The sequence below is a fragment of the Gambusia affinis genome, linkage group LG07 (assembly GCF_019740435.1).
Source record: "Gambusia affinis linkage group LG07, SWU_Gaff_1.0, whole genome shotgun sequence".
Lineage (NCBI taxonomy): Eukaryota > Metazoa > Chordata > Actinopteri > Cyprinodontiformes > Poeciliidae > Gambusia > Gambusia affinis.
This window is the reverse complement of record NC_057874.1, coordinates 5943033-5964823: the sequence shown is the minus strand read 5'-3', so window position 1 is coordinate 5964823 and position 21791 is coordinate 5943033. Positions and strand designations below refer to the sequence as shown.

At 39.5% G+C, this 21791-nt stretch overlaps 1 protein-coding gene across 8 annotated transcripts; it reads right to left on the bottom strand.

Moving 5' to 3' along the window:
• Positions 1–159: 159 nt before the first annotated feature.
• On the bottom strand, positions 160–21050 carry zmynd8 (zinc finger, MYND-type containing 8). 8 transcript variants are annotated; one of them, XM_044122655.1, is made up of 21 exons: positions 20812–21050; positions 12392–12465; positions 11976–12121; positions 10386–10607; positions 9922–10035; positions 9540–9605; positions 9232–9324; positions 8984–9071; positions 8095–8150; positions 7910–7987; positions 7680–7795; positions 6253–6746; positions 5064–5165; positions 4776–4931; positions 4151–4678; positions 2959–3477; positions 2691–2884; positions 1821–1901; positions 1588–1666; positions 1240–1479; positions 160–366 (listed from the first exon to the last, which is right to left on the bottom strand). In XM_044122655.1, exons 2-21 carry the CDS (start codon positions 12414–12416, stop codon positions 200–202), a joined length of 3564 nt encoding a protein of 1187 aa, XP_043978590.1. In that variant the 5' UTR covers positions 12417–12465; positions 20812–21050; the 3' UTR covers positions 160–199. The 8 variants fall into 8 exon arrangements, with proteins under 8 accessions (XP_043978590.1, XP_043978589.1, XP_043978594.1 ...); XM_044122654.1 differs by lacking the exon at positions 20812–21050 and adding an exon at positions 17577–17682; XM_044122659.1 differs by lacking the exon at positions 20812–21050 and adding an exon at positions 17577–17682 and having other exon boundaries at positions 2959–3342.
• Positions 21051–21791: the final 741 nt, after the last annotated feature.

The window sequence follows — 21791 nt, the reverse complement described above, 5'->3', positions numbered from 1 at the left end:
ATATTTCTGTTTTGTGAGACCATTGCATGCTCTTAGATCATTTACACCAACAACTTAATGTATGGAGCAGCAAACATGTTTTTGAAAAGTCCATAAATAACGGTAAACTAAGTCTTAATTTTGGAAAGGCATCCAACATAAAACAGCTCAGACACAACATAGTAGTAAAACATACATCATTTTACATTTTCATGTTGGGTTATGACAAGGTCACTGCAACATTTTCAGTACTTTTTTCTGTGTTACAGTCTTTGTCTGAAGAGGCAGACACTGGGGCATCTCTGTGGGTACTGCTTGTCTGCCCTGCACCTTTGTTTGGCACTTCTGCCTTTGGCTCAGCCTCAGGTTCTTGCTGTGGGGCGGTTGCTACAAGAACACAAGTAAAAAAAAATTGTCATAAATGTAAAGAATGTAGTTATTATGGAAAATGGCTAAATGTTATTACCAGATGTTTTACATATACTCATTATGGACACAAATCAGATTCACTCTGCACTATTATTAATCTATTCATGTCGCTATTTTACAGGGTGGAGTGTTTACAAAACATACAATTTCAGTGAATTTTGAAAATAAGAACTGGATGGGTAAATGTGAATTTATTGTGAATTTCCTCTAATTCACACAGGGTCAAAATTAGATTCAAAGAATCTATTATATACCTGTTCCCTCACGTTCCAGCATTCAATTGTTGGCTGAAAAAGTGAAATGATTGAAGTTGTTTGGTATTATCGGTCAACTAAGAAAACATAATGTTTCCAATAAATCGTAAAGAGCCCAATTCATTAAAGAGACTTGTGCTTATGTTGGATGGAGGTAAACTTCTGATCTGAACTGTACGCTGCAAAAACACAAAATCTTACAAATATTTTTGGTTTAATTTCTAGTGTAAATATCTTAGCACTTGAAATCCGACAAAAATAACTTACACGTAACTTTTCAGCAATATCTGGAAGCTTGTTTTAAGTCAACAATTCACTAACATTGATGACAAAGTACTACAGTACTTTCAAGTGAAATAATCTTCATAGTTTTTCATCAATATTAAAGAATTATTGACTTAAAACAAACTCCTATTTCTTGCTAAAAGTTGACTTGAAAGTTAGGTTTGTCTTATTTCAAGTGTAATAAGATATTTCCACTAGAAACTAGACCAAAAATACTTGGTGAGATTTTGTGTTCTGCAGTGTAGCTGTTGTTTTTGTTGTTATAGTCTTGATTCTGGCTCTATGTCATCACCTGACTGAGTGCAGGACTTCATGTGTTCTGGCCAGTGGGCTTGCTGACATGGGTAATCGCAGTAGCTGGTGTTCCAGCAGCAGTAGAAGATGGCCTCCTTTCTGCAGTTTGCGCACCACTGTTTCTTCTTGGTCTCATCCACAGCCTGCTGCTTCTCCAGCTCCATCTGCTTCTTCACTTCGGCCATTAACCTTTCCCTCTCCTGCTCCAGACTCTGTCTCATTTCTGCCATCGTCAACTCTGCATCAGAGAGCAAAAGAAGAACCAAAAAAAAGAAAAAAGGAACGTCGTCGTGATAATTAAGACAATGTACTAAGGCAGCTAGGAGAAAATGAATGAGGACCTCACCGAGATTGTGCTTCATTTCAGACAACTCCTGCTGATGTAACCATTGTAGTTTTTCTATTTCAATTCTCAGCCATTTTATCTGCAGGAAATACATCAAGGGGTATTATGTACAGTTCGATATAGGAAAAGTGTTCGTCCATTTTAAAATTTGTCATATTTTTCAGGTTACAACTCTGAAATTCTTTTCACTTGAAATGTAGCTAGTCTCTCCACTGCCCGGAGTAAACACTTACCTCTCCTATTGTGTTCCCTGAAGAACCTTTAGAGAGGTCATTGTACATCTCAGTCATTGTACCTTTAATGGCATCCATTATCTGAAAAAAATAAGATTATTTCATTAAATGTGTGAAAAAACAAGCGTTTGATGTTCTGGATTTCAAATTATCTGTCAGGAAGGTTAATAATACTGTAATGAACTGAAGCAGCTTATTTTATTTCATTTATTTGACATCAGATATCCCCGCTAAAACCTGGTCCATAATGGTTCCTTTAAGCAAGTTAAGACAGGTATATGAGCTATACAAGATGTGTTCATTAAATTTTTTGCGCAAAATCATGTAGATAATTTTATTTTAGTCTGGTCAGTTCTGCCTATTTTGAACTCCTTTTTTAGGGCATCTTGACACTTTAAATCCCAATAAGATGATGCTAGCCACGCCCACAAGTACTGAAAATAACGGCAAACAGATGCGCATTTATACAACTGGACATCTTTGAAAAGCAGAAGTGGAGCCTCCGGCACAAGCAACAAGAATGTAGCAAGTGGTTTCTGAATGGTAAGTCAAAACATTTGTCCTTTTCCAGGAGACGCTGAACAGAGCATACAGAGCTTAAACCAGCTGCCCAAATGTGCTGGAGCTCAGCTTGTATTGCTAGGTCAGTGGCTGAGGTCACAAAGCAATGGAGAATTTTAAAATGGCTAGTTTTCCAGATCAACTTATTGCCAGAAAACTGTTGGGTGTTATTTTAAGTGCTTGGGCTGTTAGAAGATGTTGAGACCCAAATGGAAGAACAAGAATGTGGAAAATGCTAACTTTGCATAACGGGTTAAGTCTTGCAAATTAGGTTAATCAAAAATTAATAAGAAAAAAAAAGATACTAACTTTATTTGTATATTTTGCAATGTCTGCCGCCACATCTGCTGAGGCAGTGGGAATATACAGGTCTGTTCCGGCCGGCGATGACGCAGGTGTGCCCAAACCTGACGGCGCTACCATGGTAACAGAAGCTGGACTGCTAGGTACCAGAGTACCAGCAGGTGTGGACGTGCTGATGGATGGGTCTTTTTGTTGAACGGCTAAAATTAAGAACACAAGCATCGATATTATGGACAAGCAGAACGAGGCTCACGACGAAAACCGTGCGACTCACTCTTAGCAGCCTGTCTCGTCTGATAGCGAGAGCTTTGTGAGGACTGCTGCGCTGAGGACGACGACGAAGGAACGGCCGCGGAGCCATTTCCCGCTACTTGTGTCTGGGTCAGAACCTGGGCCTGGCTGTGTCTGGGCGAGGATGCCTGCGTTTGTGGGGCCACTACGAGCTGCTGGGTTTGCTGCTGCCGCTGCACCTTCTGCATGTGCCACTTCTGGGAGGACGTCTGAAACTTTGCAGCGGGACTCCAGACGACGGCTCGCTGAACCACCGGCACCGTCTCCCTGGGCAGCAGAGGGCGCTGTTTCTTCAAAGCTGGTGCGGCTGAAACTGATGAGGAAGATGACGGCGTTGTGGCGGCGCTGGAGACGGACGAGTGGCTGACTGTGGCGGGAGAGGAAGTAGTGAATGTGACTATAGTGACAGGAAGGGCCATCAGAGACTGCGTGGAAACGCCGGAGGCTGAGGAAGTGGCGGTGGAGTTTGACGACGAGAGCCCCGATGTGGTCAAAGCTGTTCCTAAGTACGACAACGAAAAATAAATTTTACCCCCCCCCCTCCCAAAAAATAAAAATAAGATACACCTTCTCCAAAGTGCTGGATAAAATAACGGTCTTGAAGATTCTTTTGTTATTAGAAACCAAGTTATTTAATGTCTCTACAGACATACCTGACATGTTTCGATGTTGTTCAATCTTCTTCAGAGGTGGTGACACCTCTAATGAAGACAGAAGTACAACGTCGAAACATGTCGGGTATGTCTGAAGACAGAGTATCTAATAACAAAATGCTTACGACTGTATCACATATGGGCAAAATGAGTTTCATTGATATGTTAAGGAATAAACTAACGAATAAGGGCCATCTCCATGTCCTTTAACTTCACTTCAAATGAATAGAATGGTTGAAGCTTGGACAAAGTTGAGTCTCAGAGAGGAAATTATTCCAGACACACATCAGAGCTGGTTTTAGAGTTGACAAAGGAAGCTAACATTAAGCTACTGGAAAGGCTCTTTACTAACCTTCATTTAAAAACCACGAAACCAATTATTTTAATTTAACTTTAAAAATTGCCAAATTTGTTTTTAGTTTAAAAAGATTGCCTTATTAAAAGTCCAAAATGGCCAAGACCATCCGACTGGCACTGTATGATTACTTCACAGTAGATCAAAAAGAGGAAGCCCTTTCTCACCTTCAGATTTTCCAACAGTTGACTCTTTGACAGTGCTGTCTTTTCTGCTTCTCTTTTTCTCCTTGCCAGGGTGTTCTTCCCCAAGATCAATAACCAGCTCCTTCTCTGAGTCAGAGTCCTCGGTGGGAACTGTCTGCTTTGCCTCCTTTAGTTTCACCTGACACTTTTCCTTGGACACCGGGGCTTCTAGAGCTGTTTCAGTCATATCTGGGTTCTCTTTACCCAGACCGGTGCTCGTTTTCGGTTCAGTTTCGCCATCAGACACAGACACACTAGAATCATCCATGGTGTTTGGCACAGGTGGGTCGGCTTTGTTTTTCTCCGTCTGGCTTACAGAAGGTTGCTCTTTCGCTTTACTCTTAGTGGGCTCCTTCTGCGGTTCCTTTTTGGCGGCCGAGTCTTGGCCAGGCTTAGACTTTGACTCTTCATCTGTGGGTGAAGAGCTCTCGCTGGAGTCGGATTTGTCAGAGTCTTCAGAGTCGCTGTGCTCCACACCTTTATAAACGTCCACCGAGATTTCATCAATACCTACAAAGCAAAGACAAAGACAACTATCCAGTCCAGGGAACCATAGTATTTAATTAAAAGTAGTCCATGTGATAAATGTCCAGGTTTCCATACTAACCCAACTGTGCTTTGCAGCTCTCAATTGTCTTGTCCAAGTTTAGCTGGAAGCGGCTCTTGATCTGTCTTTTTGGTGAGGAGAGGGCCGGGGCGTCTCCCTGTTTCTGCTGAACCGTCTCACTGAGCTCCTTTAGATCCATTTCTGCTTTACTTCGATCTGAAAGGACACAAAACAATCACCGTAACTGCATGAACCAAAACAGAAAGATTTGGATGAAGTATCCATATTTTAGCCATCATGTTTAAATGTTAATGTCATATCTTAACTAAAAAGGGGTAAAAAATTCACCTAGATTAAGGTTTAGAATGCTTCCGGTCTGTGGCGCCTTTTCCTGCTTGGGTGCGTCAGGAGTCTGAGAGTGGGGTGGTTTCGAGCTGTCAAGGGAATTTCCTATAAAAGACAAAAAAAATGGAAAGATTGTATGGAAGAATGCTTTTTGCATTCTCTACAATTCAGCTAAAAAAAAATGCAAAGCTCTACTGGGCACATACATCCAAATTAGCAAAAGAGTTGATAAAAAAAAAAAAATTAAAGTCTTTACAGATGATCTGAAAGACCTTTTGAAAGATAGAGTGAGAAAATAGTCCCAAGTCAATACCTGGCACTATATATAGACTAGTAAAGGTTAAACGGAACAAGCAGCTTTAAAGTTTGCTCACTTGTGCAATCAGATTATGGTAGCTTTTTAATTTTTTTTCCTTTGATATGTTTGCCAGTAGGAGGGATTCAGAAAGCAAAAAAAAAAATCAACCAAATAAATTCTTTCATTGTATATTTTTTATGCTTTTTAAAAAAAATCTAATCTTTCTTATCTCCAGCTAGCACAGCAAGCATGAAATGGACAAGATTTCATGCTTGTCCATCACACTGCTGAATCGCACTGCTGTAAGACCCTAAAGACCTCATGGCTGACTAAAAATCAGAAGGTATGAGGCAACATTTGTGCTAAACAAATGTAAAAATGATTGAATAGTGAATAAAAGTGGGGAAAAGCATTCTAAAAGTTGATGATTCTTCACAGATTTGGTATCATTGTCGGTGGGGAACCTCTCGTCCTACCTTACCTACAGTTAACTTAGGAAGTGTTATAATCCCTATTCATCTGCTCCAAAACATAAGACAATGACTCATGTTTAAGCTGAAGAGTGATTAAAATTAAACATCTGGTGCATTTCAAAACAAACAAAAAAATAAAACTTGTTGTAAAGTCCAGTCTAGTCTCTTAAAACAAATTGTAGCCAAGTGGTCATAAACTGGGACCCCGGTAAACAACTTCATTTTGTGCAGGCAACACAGGCCAGTTCATTGCTCTTACTGTCTGCCAACGGTCAGATTAAAAAGACGCATAGCTGCAGTTTTGTTTAACATTTATTTAGGGACTTATTTTTAGTGCAGATTAGTGAAGATGTATTTGTTTTGGACAAATCTACATGAGATAGAAATGATTCAAGACCACAAAATGCAGCTGTGTTGGTACCTGTGCAGTCGGTGGACTCTTCTCCTGCACTGGACTGGCTGTTTGCAGATTTCGTCTGCATCCTGTCTGCCGTTTCCTGCTCCCCATCGGAGCCGCCATGTGCAGAGGAGTTGGTGCTCATGGGGGACCGCTGCCCGTCTCCGAGAGTATGCCGCTGTCCCTTTGTGCTTCCTCCCAGTCCTGACAGCACCGCCCTGGTCAGGGTGATCTTGGGCGACGTCGACATATCGATGCTCAGCTTTATCTTCTCTGGTTTCTCGGGTTTTACGGCAGTAGATGAGGGATTTGAGGGGTCGAGAAGCAGCTGGAAGCTATTGTCAGGGGTGTACGGCGTCCTGAAGAGGGCATAGTTAAACACGCCAAACTTCTTCCTCATGTTCTCCACATAGACCTCCATCTCTTGCATGGCACTGTTGAAAATGCTTTTGGTCTTCTTCACAGAAAAGGGAATCTCTTTGGACATGAGGTAGCAGTTGTTCAGAGGAACCCAGGCCCTGCAAGATAAATTCCAGAACTGATCCACTATTGGAAGAAAAAGAAAGTAAATATAACGCTATACGTCCATGTAAATCCTGGTGCAACTTTTTCACTTCACTTCTGATATGATACTAATATTGCAGCTTTGAGTATTAGTCGATATTGATATTGACCCAATAAGATATCCACTCCAATCATACATTGTTTTTAGGGATGCACCAGTCCACTTTTTTCATTTCCGATACAGATATCAATATCTGAAGTTCAGTGTCAACCAATGTCAATCGGATACTGAAAAACAACTTAGTTGACTTAAAAGGTTTCTTTTTTTTAAAGACAGACATAAATGTACTGGAGTGCAAATATATGATAACTCTGCACCAGTCCAGGTCACTTAAATACACTCATAATTTCACAAGATTGGTCAAACACAGAAAAACAACACAACTTTAATTTGTTCACTTGCTGCAATTTATTAGTTTAACAGATAAATGTAAAATAAATAATATAGAAACTGACAAAAAAAAAACCAATAGGTCAACTACATTGGTCAAATATGTAAAAAGATAATCAACAACAAACCTTTTTTCAAATGGTTTCAAAAGTGCAATTACAAATTCTAAATATAATGCAAAATAAACAATAAAGCATGAAATGTCTCAGAGGACAAAGTATAGAACTAGACTTTGTGACCGATACCTAGAATATCTAGAATTTTTTTTCAACATTGGGACTGATCCAGATATTACTATCGATTCGGCGAATCGGTGTTAAGTGTTAGAACAGACTTGACCAAGAGGAATGTTTATAACAGTTTGCTTCTGTCCAAAATTTTAAATGTGGGTTGATATAATACGATATAAAATTTTTTGGCTGGTATTGGACCAATTTTCAATATCAGTATTGGATTAGGGCAGCCTTAATGTAAATGAAGCGACAACGGCCAATACCTGTCATGTTGGCCGAAGAAGCGAGCGTCCACCTGTCCGTCTTTGTCCCGTAACGCTTTAGCAGGCCAGAAAGGAAATCCTTTCAATTTGGCCCATACGAGAGGGTGCGGGTGGCTCTGCAGACACACAGTAACAGACTGGAACTACAGAGCTGCTGCCTGATCATTTATTTCACAATGGATGAACAACAGGATGGCGTCACGAAACATCAGGTAAGTCAGCTAGCTTACGCATGGCTCACAGAACCAGTTTTCTCTCTTTTGGCAGGCGGACAGGTAACACTCGGGACACACTTCAATCTCATTCATCTGCAAAAAACAAGGCAAAGAAAAATAAAAGACACGGGAATAAGTTTCATGCTTTGAGTGAAGCATCGTCTGTACAGAAAGATATGTAACCCAAACTTCATGCTTACCTCATGTTCACAGATTTTTACTATCACTTTAGCTGTAGCTGTGAGCTTGTGATTGCCTGAAAGAATAACATGGATTATTTCTGAAAACTTTAAGTATATTACAGGTACAGTACTATTCTAATCTAACCGATAAGATCATTGGGTTGATTTTCATGTATATCTATATTTAGCCACTTCTACTTTGCAGTAGAACTTTGTACACACAGAGGCTGACATTTTTGCAACTTCTTGTGTGTAAAATAGCTCAAGCACAGTCAGATATGTGAATAGTAAAACAAAAAGAATTTGTGAATACTTTTCCGGTCTGGCCACAGATTCTTCATTGGATTTCTGAAGCAAAGCTTTAGACTATTGTTGTTTTTGGTTTTCTTTCTAATCACAGCCAGATTTGTGTGGTGCCGACAGATTCTCCCGCCTGAACTGTGGACCTCTACAGCTCCCCCTGGTGTTACCATGAATGGCTGCTTCGCTGATTAATGCTCAGTTCAGCACTGAGTTGTTCATATTGTTTTATAACCTGCTGCTCCACCCTTTATCTTAATCAAGTGACTTGTGAAGACAGAATTTATTTAGAGGCATTAAACTAAAGAAATATTAACATAAATGCATGCACACTTTTTTTAGATTTTTCTTTGCAAAAGAAGTTTTTAAAACATGCCATTTTCCTTCCACTTCCTTATAGCGCTCCACTTTGCGTTAGCCTGCTGCATAAACATCCGGTGAAAATCTCTCGTCTTAATAGGACAAAGTGTGAAGTCGAATGAATACTTTTTGTTTTTTTTCCATAAGAGTTCTGAATACCATTTTTTCCCCCTAAAAAATATCCATATTATTATGTTATAAATATCCAGAAATTGTGTTCATGTTAATAATAAAATCAGCAACATACCTCCATTGTAGATAATGCAATTGTGCAAAATCCATTTAACATCTGCCAGAAAGGCCTCCGTGCAGCCGTACATTTTCTTTTTGATATTCTGTGGCACATAATAAAAGACAAAAGAACTGTCTGAAAAGCAATAGTTTGAAGATCAATGATACGATGCTAAAGTTAAAAAAACAGCAAGTCAGGGATCTCTTGATAAAGAGGCTGTGGTCAAATTGCAACACATAAACACGCTAGTAACTCAAATATACCTTCTCGAGTGTGCAAAGATCCATCGGATGAAATATATACTCTGCGTAATCCGGATGCTGTTCAAGAGACACAGGTTTCTGGAAAGGTTCAGTCTGCAAAATTGAGTAGAGAAGAAAAAAAAAAAAAGAGTGAAGGTAAACAAATACTGAGGATTCACAAGTATTTTCTCCCCTAACATGTTACTCACACACTGGAATAAGCTCTAAAAGAAGCTCTTCACACACAAAATAAAACAAACAAAAATGAGAGAAAGAAGCAGTGAAGTAACAAATCATGATGGGGTCTTGTTAGTGATGTGATTGATTACCCAATTAAAAGTCTTTCTCTGCGAGGAAGCTGCATGTGGGGAGCGAGATGACAAGCGCGGATGATCCTGAAAGAGAATGAGAGGGGCAGCTGTATCCTCACCACCAGCTAGCATGTTCACCGCCTTTCAAGCCACGGCAGGCCCATTAGAAAACAGTTCACGTGACTGTTAGTTCTGTTACAGCGAAGTTCATCATGCAAATTCATAGTTACATAAAAAAAAAAAAAAACGGGCTGAAAGGTGAACAGTAAAGTTGCAAATCTGGCACTACTGAAAGGTGCAGACCGTCACTTGGTTGTGTAAGAGAAAGAACGCGTGGCTAAATTCAGGTAAAGACAATCCTATTAAGAAGAAAAGGCTCCTGTTAGAAAAAAATACTTACACCTGGTTGCTTCATCTTCTGCAAAGCAAACTTAAGTAGATAAGAAAGTTGGTCTGTAGTGAGCATCATCATGGCCTTGCTCTGCGTCTCTATACACTCAGCAACAGTTATTTTCTGAAGGGCGACAAAAAAAAACAAAAAACAAATCAACATTTCATTTGTGGCTTTTTACGAGGTGCAGCACACAGACGCTCTGAAGTTTTTGCTATTTTTGCATACCACATTTTGAGATTTTTTATTTTGTAGAAATGTTTCTTCATAGTGTAAGAGTTTTTAAAACATAAAAGCTCAATGTACTATGTGAAAGTTTGTGTTTGTAATGCGCCAAAATGGGGAAAAAAAACAAACAAAAAAACATTCCAAGAGGTATGAGTACTTTTGGATGGCTGCATCTAAAGTCATATAGCAGCTTTCGACAAGCTGTTTACAACACTAAGAAGCCGTTCAGATCCCGGGTTCAGTACCTCACATTCTGGACAGAACCAGTCGCCCTCGGGCTCAGCTGGCAGTTTGAGACACTTGGCGTGGTACACCCTGGGGCAGAGCTCACAGCAGAGCACCTGGCCCTCGCGGTGGCACAGCCAGCAGTAAAAGTCGTTCCTGCCGTCCTGCGGTACAACATCAACAGGGTCTGTGGTGAGTGATGGCTGCTTGGCATAGTAAAAGGGACCGTGTCTTAGCTCAGACTGGAACGCAGGCAAAAGAAAGACAAAGTTGGGGGAAGGTCAAAGTCAGGGTGACAATTAAAGAAGCCAAGGAGGCATGCAAGGCTTTAGCATAAAGTATATCTACTGAACTAATTCTCAATCAACTATAAGCAAAATGTCACATTTGTCACAGTACAGAGAATCTGTCATTGTTGCAGCGCTGAAGCTTCACCTTAGTTCACCTTAAAGATGAGCCAAGAGGAGCTGCAGATGAGGAACTGATCAATAGCTCTTATTCTCTATGCTACTCCCTCTCAAAGGGATGTCACCAAAAATCTTTAAGCCTATGTGATACTCAACAGGTATGTGTGTGTATGCTCCAGCAGTGTGTGTGTAAGCTAAAAAAACAAAAACAAAAAAAAAACATTTCCAAATACAGCAATACATCTGGTAGACAGCATGGTTCCCCTAAGACTATGAAACTACAGTTGTACTCAAGGCAAAGGTTAAACTCAAAACACTGATACACAGTCTAAAATGCTAAAGAGGGGAACAGTTTCTTCCCTAAGTATAGGCTGTGCACAATTAACCTAAAATACATTCCATCCAAATGATCAACAAGCCATATAAAAACAAAGAGTTACCCTGCTAGTGGTAGCCTAGCTTTTCAGCAAACTACTCCGCATTAAAACACAATTAGCAAGGAGCCATATAGCTATTTACTGTAAATTGGAGCTGCATGTGTTAACGCAGATGTCTCTGTAAGAACAAATGATAATGCACACATGTGCTTTATCTGACAGGTAATATCCAGTCAACCTGTGCTGGAGCAGCGTATTGAGGCTGCCATCCAGACACTGTAGTAAAAGCCTAAATATTCTTTGCCGTCAAGAGAAATCAGGATGCATTGGAATGTAACTGGGTCACAATTCTCATGCACTTAAATAATTTGTCCCCTTCCCCTTTTATTATTTTACTATTTTCAATTTTTGTTCGTTTCTAACAATATTGACTGCACTTGCTCACGCATCTTGCAGATTTCGCTTGTGTAAAGCATTCAGGATGTGGAGCTGCATGTTCTGTCTGTACGGTATTGACGCTCAGCGAGCCGAGCTAAAACAAACAGACGTGAATGTTGACAGAACGTCAGGTTTTGAGCTTGTTTTTAAAAAAGCTGCTTGTGTATATTTAGATGTTTTCTATGGCAGCTACCTGATAAAGTCCCATTGTTGTGTAATTTTGATTAATTATCCATCCATCCATCCATCCATCCTAATGGGGTCGGGAGGGTTTTTGATTAATTAAACAGTAGAAAATGAAATGAATATACAACTAAGATGAACTAAATCGTTTTTCTGCGCACAGACTCCAGATCCAGCTACTACATTTGGCAGAGTGAGATGATACCTGGTCCTTGGTGCTGCTACCAGCTCCGGGTTTTTTCTTCTTTTTCACTGGGCAGGGTGAGCCTTCAGCAGGGGAGTGGCCACTGGATGAGTTTGAAGGACTGGGGATTTTCCTCTTCTGGGCCAGCCTCTCTGTTGATCCTGCATCTGAAACAAGAAGAGTTTAGACTGCATCAGGCTAAGTCAGTGTGTTCTCAAACTGTTAGAGTTGGAAAGTACACAAGAAAATCAAAAAGAAGAATATATGTTTAAAAAAAAAATAAAATGCTAACCCCCCCCCAAAAAAAAAGAAAAAGCACTTTACATCAAAAAGTGCTTCTATCTCTGGGCTCCTTAAAGGTTTCTTTTAGTTTTTAAATTATGTTTTCTGAGAATGCCACGTCTTGCAGCTGTATTTGGCCAATTCGCTGTGGTTACCTTTGGATCTTGTGGAGATCTCCATTTCTTCTGCTCCAGTGTAGTTTTCTGTTTTCCCCTCCTCCTCTGTAACACTGACACACAAAGATAACCTTCAGTATATGCTCATGTTTTATCCCTTCCGTGTCCTATTCTTTTACTTATTTTTATGAAAGTAGCACACTGTGCTGTAAAGAAGACAGCACATTAATCAAAACGTATAATTGGATTACAACTAAATAATGTTCAGCAAACAAACAATGTGTAGATAAAAATCATAACATAATATAGATTTGCAGATTCCTTGGACAAGCTGCATTTAGCCCACCTGAGCTTATGATTGACTGAGTTTTTAGTTTTGTCTCAGCCAGTCTAACAAGTTTCTACTTTGTCAAAAGTATCAATTCAGCAGATTAATTGAGACACGTCTTACAAATCTTTACAATAAGGGACGTAAGTGTAAATATTTGGCACTACGAACTTCAAAAACACACATTTAAGACACTTAAGAGAGTTTACCGTTAATTGTTTTTGCTCATAAAAACATAAGAATCTGTACATTGACATTTGTCGGTGATTTAATTAATAAAGTACAGTTGTCACATCATCATCATAATGTTAATTGTTTAATTTAAGATAGCAAATTAACTCACAGTTACATTTCTGTATACTTTTAAGACATTTTAAGAAAATTATAACAGAAAATCAGGACCGGCTTGCTTACAAAATTCATCATACTTAAATTTCATAACGTATGTCTAATATCAGGATATGTCTTAAAACATTGAAGATTTTTAAACTGAAATATATTTTTAGAAAGCAGTGAGAAAACAAGGTTTAATCAGGGATACAGATTGTTTAAAAAAAAAAAAAAAACCTAACAAAACAGCAGTGTTAGCCGATGACAAAAATATCTGATGGAAAATTTCAGTTGTCCCAAAGCAAACCGATTTAACATGATACTGCATGAAGACTGAGAGGAAGTATTGTGCAGTTACCGAATATATGTTTTGCTTCTCCAGATGCATTGTGATGGAAAAAAAAAATTGAGACGATATGGAAATTAAATACAACAATTTCAGCAATTTACAAATGCTGAGTTCAATAAAAATGAGGAAATGGCTGAGAAGCAGTTTGTTATGGTGCAATTACACAGCGGCACTTCCAGGTATTTATGATTAAGCATAGAGAAAATATTCCAGTCGAAGCTGACCTGTCCATCTACCAAAATATATATTTTTTTAATTAATAAAAACACATTGTACTTGTGAAAATCCTCAAAATGCAAGTCCAAACATGCTCTCAATCATCTTTATCAAAGATTTGCCCCACAAGTTTTTTCTCCCCCTATTTTCACTCAAACGTGCCTCAACCTGATTTGAAGCCTACTGTTTATACCACTAAGGATATTCTGAGTGATCCGCAATGTTCAAGCTGTTCAGATGCTTTTGGATTTAATTATTTTTATTATCCACAGCCATAAAACACATCTAGTGCATTTCTTTCTTCCGTCAAAACAAAAGAACTACATTTTGGTTCTGACCCTCTCTGACCTCCTCTGCCTCTTCAAACTGACGGAGAGAAATCAGAGACAGCGGACGTGAGACAGTGCAAGGAAGTGCCTCTGCTGACCTGTGTGTCTCACCTGTCTGGACAGTTCATGCACTTCACAACAACAACACCTTCAGAAGGCCACAGAAAATAGAAACACGCAACAGAAGACACAGAGCTGCACAGTCCGACACAACATCTCAAATATCAGAGAATCTAATACAGCCAACTTATTGATACATCCCTGTCCACACCCACCTCTTCCACAACAATCATGCCTCAAGTGAAGGAAAGGATCAGCATACCTTCTCTCCTCCCTCACTCGCAGAATCTTCGGCCTGCTCTTTTATCTTTACCAATAACTGAGAACGCCAGGGAATGATGGGGTGGGAGAAAAAGATGGGTCCAGGTTTCCCAGAAGGCCTTCTCTCCCTGCTGCTCTCTCCTGCAATTGTCAATCTTTAACCTCGGCTGCGAGCCGCCGATTGGCTCGGGTACCAGACGGAGGTACCTGATTGGGCGCCGGGACTCGGTGTGCAACACGGGCTCTCTGCTCCCTGCTTTCCTCAACCACACTGCTGCAATGCAGAGAGGACTGATCCGTACTACGGCTACAAAATTTCCCCTTGAAACCATCATATAGAGGTCCACAGGGTACCAGTCTTTAGAACAGACGTGTTAGCTTTAGCACTAAGAGCTTTGACAGAGAAAGAGGATCAGATCTCCCCCTCACAGCACTCTCAATCAGTGTATGTGTGTGGCATCCATTTTGAAGAAACACTCTCTCTCTTTCTCTCTCTCTCCCCCTCTGTCTCTCTCTATCACCACTGCACACACACACAGCAGACCATGCAAACTGTCTGTAAAGGACCACATGCGGTTTATTATGTGCCTCAGCATGTGGACATGTAACTCTGGGCCAAAAAAATGGCCTGGAAATGTCACAGGGCCAGACAGCTGAGACAGTAGGAATGCATAACGGTAATCTCTAAATAATACCTCTCCTTAATTCTGTAAAGCCGTATCTACTCAATACCTGACTGGAAATTGGACTTTGTTAACAAATAGAGCATTTAAAAAAAATTTTTTTTTTCCATTTTATTGCATTAAAATTACACTGAATTAGAATATGGAAGCCAAGCGAAGACGTTTTTCCGCACATACTTCTTCTCAAGATAACGAGACAGTCTTGAGAAAACCTGTTATTATCCTTCTTCAAATGCCTGGCACAACGGCATGCATTTGAGTGGTGGAATCAGGTTTAACACATACACACACCAATCATCTCGTTATTTCAAAAAAACCACTGGGAAAAAAAACAAAAACAAAAAAACATAAAATATAGAAAATCAAATCGTTATCTCAAGAAAAGCATCGGGGGAAAAACGTATGCGTGAAAAATGGGAAATGTAATCTTTATCTTGAGAAGCCATTGGGAAATTAACTCACTCTCTCGAGAAAATCTTCGGGGAAAACTATATGCAGAAAACGTCCACTCTTTGCTTCTGTATTAAAATACGCAAAAATGGTCAATATAATCCAATCTGCAATGTTTTGTCAGGATAGAGAATCTATAACGTGTTGAAAGTCTAATCCCTTCTCTAAACTCAATGAAGAGTGTATCTGCCCACTATGTCCATCCAGTCGATGTTTTCCACTTATCCGAGTTCAGACTTCAGTTGGAACAGGTTCAGGTATGGAACCCATAAATCCCTCTTCCAGGCATATTCCTTGGGATTGCAGGGCTTTCCTTGCCAGAAGGGACGTAAGACAAACCTGATTTTTGCCCCAAATGAACAGACTACTTTTCATCTGGAAGACCGGTGGTTTTACTATAACTTTCCACAGGATGTCAGAGATCACTTTAGCTGATTGTATACAAAATCTTGACCTTTTGGCCATTATGCATTTGGATTTGCACACTTGCAAAGCCTTCTACACACTAAAAATGCCAACAGAAGAGCCCTATCATCCACAAACAGAGGACATGTAACCTCGAGGTTCCCAAACCAGACCACCATGGCAAGGGTTTTACTGACAAGGCTGGCAGTCTAAACACAGCTTTTCTTTGATTATTTAAAGACCGGACAACACATAAAATCATCTCTGGCACCCCATGCTCCCAACAATCCCCAGGAAAAAAAAGTATTTTCCAAGTCCACAAACTGAAACTCCTTTGACCCCCTTAACTGGTCCACACTGGCCAGTGCATAAATCTGAGGTTTGAAGGGAAGTTTCGTTCTTTGATACCATTGATGTCAAGCTCCACTTGTCAGTTCTAAGACTCTTTTTTAAAAAAGCATATCCATGCTACTTTTTTCATCTATATCTGTATATTTTCAAGAGTGACCATACATTTGAGATTTTTAGTGACAAATAAGATATAGCAGCTATATCATAAATTTGTTTTTACCAAGAGGTTGAGAATAAATCTTGGAATATTAGTGTTAAAAACATATCATTCTTGTATATAATTACATAAAATGAATCCATATTTAGAAAGGACTTTAGATGGTACACGGATATCAAACCAAATAGGCTGTGTGTGCTTTTATACTGAAGGGTTAGCCACACCAGTCCTGGAATGAGGGGATTAAACACATTCCTGGGCAACGTAACACTAAACACTAACCCACGCTTAAGCAGCATTATGTTAAAGTAACCACACCACAGATCCCTCAGTTATATACAAAATAATCGCAGTAAATGACAATACTTAAACATTGTCTTAATGTATAACAATTCCCACTTACCGTGTCTAATAAATTATAAAAACAAGTTTATTGGAAAATGTATGTGGATACTATAGGTCAAATTCTACACAAGTTCTCAAGCCTCTCCAAGTGAAATCTTTGTGTGAAAAGCTTCCAGAGGAAGTCCTTCCCACCTTCTTTTCTTCTCCCTTACATACAAATCACCAGTGTTTTTGGAGCAGAGGGACAGAAAGGGGAAGCCTTTTAAAATGGCTGACATTCAGCAGTCAAGAATAAAGCTGGAGGGTGGGGGTTAAGGGGTAGTGCAGGTCAATACGCTCCACCAATTCCTACCATCTAGTACAGATTATTGGTATCTTAACTAACAGAGAGATTACTAAATTGGACCATTGAAAATTATGTTTTATTTCAGCTTGCCAGTAAAAACGGGCTTGATTTGAAATGAACAAAGTATCTGGTGAAATACAGAAAAATAAGCAAATTGAAGTCTGTTCTTCAAGGCTATGTTAGTCTGGCAAACAATGAACTACCCTGCTGTCTTGGTCTCATTCTAGTATAAGGCCTAAATTAAACTTGCTGTGCTGTCAGTTTCCCCATCTGTTAATTCCTTTGGGAACACCCCTCTGCATTGCTGCCCGTCTCTTCCATCCTGCCTGATTCACTCAGAGGGTATGTCATTTTGACAGCCAAGGCCAGACACAGCTGTGATGCAGTATTCTCTTCAGATTTACTGGAAAACAGGCTTTTAGCATCAGTATCAGCTGCATTACTGAACTCACTATGTCCTCACTCCAGGCTGCACTCATATGCTTGGGGGTTCCAATAAATTTTGACCCCCTCAACCTATATGTCAAGCAAACTTATAACACCAGGCAGGCACAGATCCAACTGGTGCTCTTTTAGTAAATCATTACATGTGAGAGAATGAAAGTAGGGCTTACCTCTGTGGCTGCATGGCTAAAAATTCTGTGAGATATGTCAGTAGTTATTAAAACATGGAGGACAGCCCTGTCAGCCCTCACCCAGCTTAGAGCACAGCCACGACTCTCCAAGCTGTCTGACTTCACTGTTCTGATAAAAGCCATGCTGAGACTGGCCGCACACTCGGAGCAAATGCAACGCAGCTGCTGATTGGCTGGTGCATTTCCGGGCTGCTTGTCTTTTGTTCAGCACAAGTGAGTTGAGACACAGCAAGACAGCCCAGGCCCAAAACTCTGTGATAAGCCACCATATTTATAAAGCACAATTTAAAAGACAACGCCGTTCCTTTTCATAGACTTACTATAAAGTCAATCTTTGTTGCAATTGGGAAGAGAAGTTAACTGTTATGTTGGGAACAAGCCTGCATTTTATTTGAAAGGTTATGACCCACAAGTTTCCTCCTGAAAACTAGACTAACCACCATGGTAACAATAACGATCAGGCACTTATTCAATTGTACATTGACTGACCAGTGTTTAAAAAAACGAAAACAAAGACAGAAAATTTACAGCGTGTGATTAACCTCAGATAATAAAATCTTCTGAAAGATTCCTAAACCGATGACAAGAATTGAAATTTCCCTTTACCTACTAGTCTAACTTCCATTGCCTATGGTTACAGGGGGACTGGTGCTATACTGTTCATTGGGTGAGTGGTAAAGTAAACCCTCCAGTACATCACAGGAAAGCTAACAGACACAGAGGACAAACAACCGTACACAAAAGAGTGGTTGGAGGCTTGAAGGAGCTGTCATTTCAAAATTGCCGGCATTGAAGGCACATGAAAAAACTTTGTATAGTTTCAAACCACAGACCCTTTACATGTTAAGCAAACATTATCTACACTGCAGAAACTGATCTTCTATTGGTTGTTGTTGGTAAAGGGTTCAAAATTTGTCAAAGGATAACCCTCAGAGACCTGTTGGTAAAAATATGTCATGGGCAATCTCCCTCAGCACTGGCTCCCCAAAGGGCTGTGTACTGAGCCAACTGCTCTTCTGCCTGATGACCCAGGACTGCCAGGCCATGTTCAGTACCAATCACATCGGTAAGTATGCGGACAATACGACCGCGGTGGGGCTCATCAGGGTCAACAATGAACTGGCGTACAGAAAGGATGACTGGTGGATCCAAACAATCTCATACTCAACAAAGCAAAAGAAATTGTTGTTGATTTCAGGTAAAAAAAAAAAAAAATTGCCAAGTCACACCCCTCTCCTAATAAATGATGCCTCAGAGGAGCAGGCCAGCAGTATTAAGGTCCTGGGAATACAGATCACAGACAGTTTGACCTGGTCCCTCCAGACACCATACCAAAAGACAAGTTTGCAAATGGAAACACCATGAAATGGGTTGTTTTACAGCAGTGATACTGACAAACTTCATATCATTGAAGGGAGGATGAATTGAGAAATGTAACCAGTAAACAACTATAGATTTCCAAGCAAAACAATCGTACAGGAGGTATCTTGAAGTTCTCATGACAGCAAAAAAAGTCTTTTCCACAAAGTATTTAATAAATTCCTGTGTGTTCAATACTTATTTCATGTATCATCCCAATTCTTAAACCAAAACTTTATTTTTGGACTAATTTGCTTTGATTTATTTATTTGTTTGTGTTGATTAATTAGGTTGTTGCCAACATATTGCGTGAATTTAAGGTCAACGGTTACGTAAAAACAACAATGAGCCGTTTTCAATACAGCTACATTGTGTTGAATTACAAAAAACAGCCACTATCTCCAGGGTTATTTTTTAAATGGTCAAATAGTGCATTCTCCAAATTTTACATTCTGCATCAGATGTAGTTTTACTGCACGTCAAAGATTTTTTGCTGTAGGTTACTCCTTGCAAAGTAAATGGGCGACTCATCTATCTTCAACAGGAGGAAAGGCATTACTGACCTCTTGCGGGCAACCACAATCAAAACTGGAAAGACACAAGATAATCCTGTTTTTGTTATCTAGAACTATCTTAAATATGATGAAAATCAAGCAGTGTTTAGACATGAACAAATTAATTCAAAATGCAGTCATAGAATCTGGAATCTATTTTTAGTTGTTTTAGTGAGTTTGATACAAGATGCATTATTAAGGAGCAGTAAATTTGTCAACCACTTAATTTTTGATCGTATGCTTTAGTCAATGACTATTTTATTAGTTAAGTTAAATGTCTTCAATTGAAAAACTGTGACTTGGCCAATCACTAGGCAGAATCTCAACGCTTTTAGGGATCTAAAGATTGTGATGACTTAGTGAAGTTCAAACTGAGCATCACAATGGTAAGAGAAAATGGATTCAGGTGACTTTTAAAGTTTCCTAAACTAAATTAAGGCCCTTAACACCAACTGATCTTTCCTTGAACTCCACAGCCAATCTGAAGATTGTTACTGACCACCTCCATCCCTTTATGACAACATTGTACCCATGGTCTGATGGTTACTTCCATAATCCGTCAAAAAGCTCAAATCATCTCAAACGTATTTGTTCAACATCCCAGTCAGTTCACTGTTCCTCAATAGCCCCTAGAGCAACCAAAAGAGTCCCACAGAACCCTTCTGGAAGTGGTGAAAAAGGAGACTTGTGTCATGAATATTCATCCAGTCAGCTAGGTAGCTGATTTGAAGCAGCTGCATTGTGTCGTTTAGTCAATAATGGACCATAATCCCAAAGTAAAGTTACCAACATATTTCTAAATTCATGCCATGCAAAATTAAGATAGATCTAAATCTTAATATGATCCATCTTTTTAACATAAGAAAACAGTATGTTAAGTTATTTTTTGAGTTGGGTGTTGAGTAGTTTTTAAAATATGTGTTTAATCAAAACATACACACACACATATATTTATATATGTGTGTGTGTGTGTGTGTGCGTTTGTTTTGTGGGGACCTTCCTCCTCTACAAACCAACGCGTTCAAAACCCACAATAGAAAGAAGAATATGTTACACTCTTCGAGTTGACTTGATCAGTTCAAGTTTACATTTACATGTTAACGTTAACATTTCCCTAATGACATATGTCATTAGAGTACATTTCCGAAGAGGAATTTTCCGTTATGCCAGTCAGGAGAAGAGCAACATGAGCCTCCCGAGAAACAACAAACAACCTCCCGAAAATACAAACATATTCCCACTACAGTTACACCCCACAGACAATCCTACACTTGTAGCACACTCATCGTTTCCCACAGTACCGTTTGGTGTCCAGTTTGTACCAGTAAGCTCAAAACGAATCTCCAATTGTAGTCCGACTGGTGATGAGCCCAGCATTCCCCAAGATGGCGCCCAAGCTACAGTCTCTTACTCTGACGAGAGCTCAGCCAAGAGGACGCGACACTATAAGTTTAAAGTGCGGATAATCTTCATGTGAGGGTAAAGTTGATCAGATTTCGTTTTACTATAACTCCTCCCCTACCCCCTCTTGTTCTTGCTTGCTTAGTCTTGAGGTCTGTATGCCCTCAAACCAGAAATGTGTACGGCCCTCCTTCGGCCAATCACACAAATCATTTCAAAATTAATCATTTTGTGCGGAGTTATATCAATCTCACTAATCAGTCTGCTGTTTTTATTTACCTAATGGTATGTTTTGTAAGTCTGACACAAAACGATGCATTCTACGTATATAGGAAACAAAAAAAAGTGAATAATATATTTGAAAAATGTAATGAATTTGAATTAAAAGTAGATTAAAAACGCTTTTGAGGTTCACAGTATAAAGTCTGAGAAGAGGGGTGGGGGCTGATTGGTTAATGCAAAAAAAAAAAAAAAACCTTGTTGTTGGCTGTTTGCAGGTAAACCAGTCTGAATACATTAATGATTATGGGGCTATCTCCTGTCCTTTTAAAGTGGAGAGAGGGCAAGCAGGGAGGGAGAATGGTATAAAATGTCTCACACTTACTGAAGGGGTAGAGGGGCCGCTGTAGGTTAGCATGTTTAGTGGGGGAAGGGACACAAACATACTCCATGGGACTCTAGGAATGTGCCTGACTCTCTCTTCCCAGACAAACCTACAACATGCAAATAAAAAGTTCAATCTTTTCAATTTGGATACTTTATTAACTTGTGAATCATAAGTGCTTTTGTGGACAATCGTGACAAAATCGAACGAATGTTTATTTTAATATTTTGTTTTACTTCCATTTTGGTGGCGATTAGCACATTTCATCATTGTATA